The sequence below is a fragment of the Callospermophilus lateralis genome, chromosome 2 (assembly GCF_048772815.1).
Source record: "Callospermophilus lateralis isolate mCalLat2 chromosome 2, mCalLat2.hap1, whole genome shotgun sequence".
In the NCBI taxonomy this organism is placed as follows: Eukaryota; Metazoa; Chordata; class Mammalia; order Rodentia; family Sciuridae; genus Callospermophilus; species Callospermophilus lateralis.
In genome coordinates, this window is record NC_135306.1 from 193,599,824 (window position 1) to 193,609,630 (window position 9,807).

General features: G+C 35.0%; 1 protein-coding gene across 1 annotated transcript; it reads left to right on the forward strand.

Annotated features, from left to right (window-relative positions):
- The first annotated feature begins 8,886 nt into the window (after window positions 1-8,886).
- LOC143391641 (olfactory receptor 4A47-like) lies at window positions 8,887-9,807 on the forward strand. Its single transcript, XM_076844401.2, has one exon. The coding sequence runs from the start codon at window positions 8,887-8,889 to the stop codon at window positions 9,805-9,807; it is 921 nt and encodes a 306-aa protein (XP_076700516.2).

The following is a 9,807-nucleotide window of genomic DNA, read 5'->3' on the forward strand; positions in this document are numbered from 1 at the left end:
CTCCATAGAATTTGATAGGTCACCATCTGCACAACATACCCATAAAAGGTCTATTTCTTTTGATAAATACTGTAATGATTCAGTAAAGGCAGAATTTGAGGGTTTGACATTTTCCTTAGTAGGTATCCTTGGACTAGCTGTCAGGGTTTACAAAACAACTATGAAATTGGCCTGTGCTATGGTAAAAAATATTAATCATACTTCTTTGGCAATCAATATGCTTAACGAAGAGCAAAAACAATATTGTCAACCTATTCTTGACAATCAGGCTGCAATTGATTATTTGTTATTATTACATCTTAAAAGATGTCAGGAGCTTAATAATACGTGTGGCTTTAATTTAAGTGATGACAGTAATTCTACTTCAAAAGAGTTAGATCACCTTAAAGATATCATTAAAAAGGTCCAACGAGATGATGGAAGTTTAGATTTATTAGATTGGCTAACTTCATGGTTACCCAATTTTACTTGAATCAAATGATTTTTCATAGGTGGATGTTTAGTAATATTAGGATTGTTACTTTGAGCTTGTTGTCATCGATGCCTACCTTATTTTTTAACCTCTGCCAATATTAAAGAAAAAACAAGTGTTATTCATCCAAAAGGCCATATAAAACAAAAAAGGGGAGCTATAAGGATTCTGTGTTCTGGATTGGGGTCTCTGATGACTTCATGGTCGTGGCATGCTTGGTGGCTGGGAAAGTTTCTGTACAAAAGTACCAAATGAATAGCTGCTGTAGCAATGCCCTCTGAGGAGGTTCTATATTACTGTCTTATTAGCCTTGATGTTGATCTCAGGCACATGGCTCCTGTGAATACAGGAACTTGCTTCTTGATAACTACAATGTTTCCCAAGTTCTGGTGCTCCTGGATCTGCCTGCTTAACAATAACTTCAAACAATGGACTTTCTTGAGAGCTAAAAAACTTCTAACACAGCATATTGTAACTGTAGAATGTAACTGCAGAATGAGCATCCTTAGTGATACAATAAACAATAATGTAGTTATGGCATGAATAACCTAATGTAACCTATTGTTATAAATAAAGGAGGTCACTTAGATGAGCAGCTGTTTTTTCTTTTTGCCTCTGCCTCTTGTCTTTGTGTCTCCTTTTTATTTCTCTACAAAATTTGCTCAGTAACTTGTTCCCCACCATGATGTGCTGCTTCACCAAAGGCTCAAAGCAAAGAGGCCAGTTGGTTATGGACTAAAACATCTAACATGGTGACCAAAATAAACTGATCTGTTATTAAGTTGAATTAGCTCAGGATTTTGTAATAGTAATAGAAAAAAGAAAACTAACACAGATATGATAGCTCTAAGTGTTTTCTTGTGGAAGAAATGATTTTTATCTTCATTTTGTTCTCCTACCTATTTTAATTTAGTTTAATTCTATGCTTTTTTCCTAACATTTTTAGTTGAAAGACTTCTTCATCTCTACTGTACTTTTTAGATAATGTAAACACTTACGAACTCAAATTTTCCTCTGAGCACTAGTAATATTCTTCAATTGTTTGAACTTGGGTTTTCCTATGAAGAATTTCATACATTCTAGAATTTTGGTTTCAATTTTCTCTTCCACAAGCAGTTTTTCAAGATAGGATTGTTGGTTCTAACATCTAAAAGTAACAGTTGGATTCTATTCACAATCTCATTGATTTTGAGATGTTTTCAAGTGTGAAGTAAGACATTTTTAATATTTATCTTTTAAGAAAATTAAAGTGGATTACATACTTCTGTGTATCTCACACACTCTATGAGAAGTCTACACATATTTTACTTATTATCAAAACTTTATTTGCAATAACTCATTTCACAAAAAATTGATTCTTACATGTAGAAAATAACTTTCTCAAAGTTATAAAAACGTAAGAAAGAGAGTTGACCTAATCAACTCTCCCAACCTCTTTGCAGTCCTGTTTAAAATCCATAATAGGATATGTTTGAAATGGTATTATTATTCCATCTTAACTCACATTTTGATCTGTCTGAAGTTCAGGTCCATATTTAGGTCCCTGGATCTTCTAGTATTTGGATGCTTCCTGAACCTGATTAACTCTCACAATTAAAAAAAAATAATGAATGTTATTTTAATAGCAGTTTTAGAGTCAAAGACATTTAAGTACAAAGGACCTAGACCTTCTACATAACCTCCTTCCCCAGTAATGCAGCCTCCTCCATTTGCACTTTCTGGAATGTCCATTTTCTGCAACTGTAACAGAATGACTGAGCCTGATAAATTTATAAAGAACAGAGAGTAATTTTCTCATCGTCCACGGAAGCTGGGAAGCCCAAGAGAGCAGAACAGGCATCTGGAGATGGTCCAAGTCATCCCATGTTGAAGGTGGAAGGGCTAGAGAGGGGAAGAATGGGACAGTAAGGGAGGGCTGAGCTCACGTTTGTCAGAAACTTGCTCTTGTGATAAACAGCCCACTACCATGGTAACAGCATCAATCCAGTGGATTTATCCCCTTTTGAGGTCCCACCTCTCAACACTATTGCATTGTTTCTAGCTCATGAAGTTTATGGATCTCACTTAAACCACAGAAGACACAATTAACTCCCTACACCTTGGTGGTACATTTTACAATTGATTCATCAATAATAATACAACAGTATAATTCCAATTTCCTTTTTTTTATTGGGGTACACCATTGACTGTGGTCTTCTACTTTCTATGGACTTGGAGAAAAGAATAAGACATGCATCTCTACATAGGTATCATAGAAGAGCTTCACTAAAGAAAACATTCTTTGTGATCTACCCGGTCATCTCCCTCCCTCTAAGCCCTAACAACTACTGATGATTTTACTTTCTCCACAGTGTTGCACTCTCTGGAATGTCATATGATTGGGACAATACAATATGCAGCCTTTCAGACTGGCTTCTTTCACTTGGTTATATACTGTGAAGTTTCCTCTATGTCTGTTCATGGTTCAGTAGATAATTTTTTAAAAATTATTTTATTAATAATATATTATGCTTACATTTTTAAAATACCTCTATTTTATTTATTTTTTTATGTGGTGAGAGGATCAAACCCAGGGCCTTGCATGTGCTAGGTGAGTGCTGTACTGCTGAGCCACAACCCCAACCCCAAGGAGCTCATTTCTTTTAAAGAAATGAATTATATTTCACTTTCTGGATGGACCACAGTATATTTATTCCTTCATGTGATGAAAGCATTGTTGTGGCTTCTATATTTTGGCAACTATGAAAAAAGATTTTGGAAACATTTGAGTGCCTCCTTCTATAAGGGATACATTTTTGGCTCATTTGAATAAACGGCTAGCAGTCTACTCTTTCATCAATATTACACTGTCTTGATTTCATAGCTTATACTGTTTTGAAGTTAGGTATTAATAATTGTTCATTTTTATTCTTCCCCTCAGTATTGGGTTACTCATTCGTGCCCTTTGCCTCACCATGTGAACCTCAGAATTAACTTTTCAATATCTACTAAATAGTGTGATAGAATTTTGATTGAAATTGCAACTGTTATGAAGATCTAGGTGGGAAGAATTGACCTCTTGGCAATGCTGTTTGAGTTTTTCTCTCCATGAACAGTTATTAACTCTCTCTTATGTGTTTGCTCATCCAAGCTGCAATGTTTTCCTTGTAACATATTTTGTTACATATAGGCTAAAATATTCCATTTTTGGAAATATTAAAGTAAATGCTATTGTATATTTAATTTCAGCATCCTTTGTGGCTGGTATATAGGAAAGTGAACTCCATTTGTATATTAGCCTTGTATCCTACAGGTTCACTGTAATGACTTATTCCAGATTTTTGTAGACTTTCGGTTCTTTTTTTTTTTTTAAATAAGGTCTTCCTAGATTATTATGTTATTTGTAAACAAAGATGGATTTATTTTGTAAGCATGCATTTCTTTCTATATTGTGCTCAATTTTATTCACAAAAAAACTGGCACTACAATGTTGAAAAGCAGTGGTGAGAGGAAGAATCCTTGCCTGATCCTTACCTTACAAGGAAGGCTTCTGATTTCTCTGTGCTAAGGATGGTATCAGTTACAGGCTGTTTTGTATGTACTCTTTATTAAATTTAAAAAATTATCTTCTATTCCTAGTTTATTGAGAGTTCTTTTAAAAAAGAGATGTCTTGAATTTTTATAATGCTTTAACCACAAATATTGGCATAACCATGTGATTTTTCATCTTTATCCTTTGGCTAAATATATTGCATTAATTGATACTTGAATTCTAAACCAGCCCAATGTATCTAGGTTATATCTCAGTTGGTCATGGTGTATGATTGTTTTTATACATTGTCAGAATGAGTTGCTAACAGTTTGTTGAGAGTTTTTGTTTAACCAGAAATCGGAAGTCCTTCTGACTCTTATTTAAAAGAATGTTAATAATTTCACATTCCTGAGAAAGATCTGTAATGCCCTGAGGGTTTGCTCTTGTCATGTCTTGGGCTTTACTTTTTATATCTACTATGTTTAGTTGTTCTCTTTATTATTTTGTGACTGTGTTACAGGACACATATCTGATGCATTCCAACTATGCATATGGTTTTTTTTGTTTCATTAAATCTTATATCTCCAATTAATAGCATAAAATATAAAATAAGTATATGTTCTAAGATTGCTCAAGACACTAATGAATAAATAGATAAATAGCTATTTTCTATGACTACATTAATCTTGCAAAAACATCCCTAGTCCCAAACAAAGAGAGAAAATTGAGTATTAGATAGATGGAAAAAAACATTGGTCAGGCAATGTGGAAATAAGTGATAAATTCATCTTCAGTGAAACTAATTAACATAACTGATATATTATATTTGCCAACTATCATTCTGACAAGTTTTCCATTTCTAAAACTTTTTATGTTGCATTCTTTTTAGCATAGTAATGTGATTCATCTATTGGCATATTTACAGGTATAAACTTATGTGAATTCCCACTGAATGTGATTAAGGAAAAGTCATTCTTGGATACATTCCAGTTGCAGGACTCCATGGTTAGAGTGGTTTCTTGGTATAAAAACTACAGTGATCTTCACCCTGTCAGGTAAAAGATGCTGCCCTTCAAGGACCTGATATAATTATTGGAAAAGATGCTTCACTATGCTTAAAGCATGATCTACATGGAGAAATCTAATCCCGTGTCCTAATTTCTAGCACAAGTATTTGATTATACCAATACCTGCAGAATCTCCCTATAGAGCTCAAAGATAGTTATTACTAGAGTTACTGGAAAAGAACTTAAAGAAAAAACTCTCCTTGTTAAAAAGATTAGTTGCTATGGTCCTACAATAACATGTGATTTGTTTGCCATTTTGAAAAATTATTGCATTTTGGAAATTTTTAATTTTCCCATTTTCACCATGGAATTCCTTTGAAATCCATCTACAATACTGGTAATGATTTTCTGCAAACTTTAGAAGACTGGGGATATTGGACAGATAGGTATATTTTTCATATTGTTTTAAGTATATCCACAGAAATAATATAGCCTTTTTCTTTTGCATGATTCCTGTGTTGAAAAGGGATTTTCACCTCTTTAGTAGTGTACCCAGAGGAGCAACTGACATCTCATCCTTGAACTTTAGCATAAATATCACCTTTAAAAAGGAATTATCTAATTACCTTATTCAAAAAGTGTCTCACTCTTATTTTATTCTTTCACAATAACCTGTTATTGTCCAATCAGAAATTAAAGCTACAATTTTTAGTTACTCCCACTATTATTTTGTCACTCTGTTTAAAGATGTAAAGTTGATTCAGTTAGGACTATATTCTTATTTTATTCTTCCATTTTATTAACTATTGTATCACTATCTAAGATCATGTTATCTGAAACAAAATAGATGCTCCTTAATTTTTTTTTTTTAACCAGGGATTAAACTCAGGGGCATTTTACCACAGAGACACTCCCAGGATCTCACTGAGTTGCTTAGTGCCTTGCTGTTGCTGATGCTGGCTTTGAACTCATAATCCTCCAAGCAGCTGGGGTACAGGTGTATGTCCCAGTCCAGGCTGCTCTTTAGTTTTGTAGAAAAACAAAGAATAAAGAGAAAAACCATATAAATAACTAGTTACTATAGCTGCATATATTTCTAAAATATATTTAATGTCAAACTCACTTACAGAAAAATGAAGATTAGATAAATATAAAATGAAAATTTATCTGACAAAAGAAGGAATAAGTGAAAAACTCATCTTCTGTGGAACAAATTAATGGAACTGATATTTTGTTCTTGATTATTTGTCCCATAATGTTTCTGAAAATATTTTTTCTTGTTACATCCTGTAACTCTATTTCTGTGTTTGCTGTATTGCATCTTGAAACACAGATATTCTTTAAAAATATATGGAGAGTAATTAAGCATGGATCAGTTTGGACATCTTCCAGTTGCAGGGCTCCATGATTAACATGTGTTTATGGCATAAAATCTTTATAGATCTTTGTCTCTGTCAGGTAAAAAATTATTTCTTCTGTTAGTAACAGTTATATTTTTTAAAAAACTATGGTTTATTATTCTTAAAGAAGGATTTTAAAAGGCACACAAGTACTTTATCCATATACAAAGCACAAGTGTTTGGCCTTACAAGGATAAGAAGAGACAGATTAAAAAGCTGAATGGTATCTATTAAAGCAATCAGAAAAGAAACTAGAAAACTTTCCTTTTTTAAAAATGCTAGATGTTATAGTCCTATGACAATTTTTTTGCACTTTTAGTTAATTGTTTTAATATGGAAAATTTTACCAAGAAATTCCTTTGTATACCACTACAACCACTAATTATTTACTGCAGGATTTAGAAGACTCCAAGAAAATGGACAAACATGGTTGTGTGACTTTAAATATAATCTCCAAGAATAACACAGCTTTTTCTTCTTCTGTGTGCATACTGGATAGAAATAGGATTACTCCTTATTTCAGAGTGAGATTGAACTTCCTCTTTCAAACTGCAGACAAGCTTCCAAAGGTAAGATTTTCTAGTCAGTAGCAGAAATCAGACTTTGAGATTGTGTGAATGCTTCATTACCCAGGAAATTGTATCACTCAAGCATGTAAGAAAATGTTGATAAGAACTTCTGCAGGCAGAAAGTGACTGTTCAGATTGTATAAAATAGTCATCAGATTTAGATTAAAAATATTGAAAATTTAAGTCAGGGCCCATCTTATATCTTCAATCAACACTGTTGCTTCCATCTGGAGAAGTAGAAGGCCCAGAGTGAAAAGCTGATTTATCAGTCAGCTTGAAGATTTCTCTCCTTTAATGTCATGAGCCCATAGTAGACCCTGAGCCTTCATGAGCTAGTGGACAATCTGATGTCTGAAGCTTACCTCAGGTGAAGAGTAAGACACAATATAGTGTTCTATGAACACCTGCTGGTTGGATAAATGAAAGACTGAACATAACACACACCTGTGTATAATAATCACTGTTACTTCCAAATTTTTGATGTTTCTGTTCTCTGAGGTTAACATCTTTCAAAGAGTCAATGGTAGATATGGCAGGGGCTGTTGCAGTCGACAGGGTATGCAAGAAAGGGGAATGAGACGGATCACATTAGGAAGATATTTTAAATAGGAAGCTAAGGGGGACTGAACAAATGTATCCATAAGCAATGTGGGAGGAATAAGGGAAGTTTGAACATTGTGGATTTGACCTGAAGGATAAGACAGAAGGAAATACCCTTTTAGCATGAGAAATCCTGGAAGGAATAGATTTATTGTAGAAAATACAGTATTTGCTTTTGTAATTATGAAAAGGATATCTACTGGAAGATATCACTTAAATAGTTGCAGATATCACCTTTTAAAAAGGGGGTGTGATAATATTGTAGATATCCAGTTCATTGTGTTTTAGTTTAGAATAATGTGGACTATTCAACCAAAGACTCCAAACCAAAGTGTTTTCAGGGTTTGTCAAGCTGAGACTGATAATTCCTGGTTTGTCAAGTATTTCCATGAAACTATTTTTGGTTTTATTGTGTCCTCCCATATAATTTATATGTTGATGTCCTACCTACAATCCTGCAAAAAAAAAAAAAGCTTTATTTGGAAATGGGGAGTTTGAAAAGATCATCCAGTTATAAAATTATATTAGGCTGGGTTCCAATCCAATATAACTTATGAACTATTGGAGTAGAAAATTTGATGAGGAAGAATGACAAATTAACACAAGACGGTCACCTGCAAGTCCTTTCCTCATGGTCTTCTGAGGGCTCCACCAGTGCCCATACCTTTATTTGGAATGTCTAGCTGCAGGGCTCTGAGACAACATGTTTGTGTTTATAACAGCTGTGGCTCTAGCAGATGAAGACAGCTTTTGGTACCAGGAAGAGGGTTGCTGTTCCTGCAATAAATGTCTACTATATGGAGCCAGCTTTGTGATTGATTGATGGATTGATGTGGGGAGATGTCTGGGAATCATCATAGAAGGAGCCCAGATGGCCTTGAAAAGATGGTGGGTAGAAATATGAACACTGAAAGGTGATGCTGGTGAGGGCTCAGCAAGGAACGAGAAGAGTGGTGGAGATGTCATCTGTCCTGGAGAACAGAAATCACTGTGAGCACAATGTTCTTGGAAATGTGAATGCTGAGATGCTCGGGGGTAACAGTTCCAGTGGACTGTGGGCCAAAGACAGTGGAGGAAGGGCATCATTTTCTAAAGATTCAGCACCAGGATTGATACAGTGATGGTGGCCTATAGTCTTCCAGGAATAATTGATTTTATCCACTCTTCATATGAAATTTACCTTAAGTGAGTTTTTGATATTACAGGTGTGACTTTACCTGTACATATGGCAGATGAATAAATGTGGTTATAATGCTTCTAAGGAGTTTTTCATTGTTTTACAGGTAAACTGCTTTATTCTCTGAAATCAGCATCAATAAAAGAATAAATGGAACATAGAAACAATGAAACTTACTTTGTCCTCTTGGGACTCACACAGAATCCAAAGGAGCAGAAAGTACTTTTTGTTATGTTCTTGTTCTTCTACATGTTGACCATGCTGGGGAATCTGCTCATTGTCCTAACTGTAACCTTCAGTAAGACCCTGCACTCTCCAATGTACTTCTTTCTTGCTAACTTGTCATTTTTGGACATCATTTATTCATCAGTCATTTCCCCCAATTTGATTTCAAACTTGTTTTTAGGAAAAGTAATCATATCCTTCAAGTTTTGTATGTTTCAGCTTTTTGCAGAACACCTTTTAGGAGGGACGGAAGTCACTCTTCTGTTGGTGATGGCCTTTGACCGCTATGTGGCCATCTGTAAGCCCTTGCATTATTTGCTTATCATGAGGCCATGGGTGTGTGTGGTACTGCTGGTAGTCTCCTGGGCTGGAGGTTTTGTGCACTCTGTATTTCAACTTGGAACTATTTACAGGCTCCCTTTCTGTGGCTCCAATATCATTGACCACTTTACGTGTGACATGTATCCCTTATTGCAACTTGCCTGTGTTGACACCTATGTCACTGGCCTCTTAGTGATTGCCAATGGGGGGCTGATGTGCTCTATTTTGTTTCTGCTCTTACTCATGTCTTATGGTGTCATCTTTCACTCTCTGAAGAACCTGAGTCAGGAGGGGAGGTGGAAAGCTCTCTCCACCTGTGGCTCCCATATCACAGTGGTTGTCTTCTTCTTTGTCCCCTGTATTTTCATATATGCACGACCAGCCAAGACTTTCCCCATTGACAAGTCAGTGAGTGTGTTTTACATGGTCATAACCCCCATGTTGAATCCCTTCATCTACAGTCTGAGAAACTCAGAGATGACAAATGCTATGAGGAAACTCTGGAAAAGAAGTCACATCAGGTAG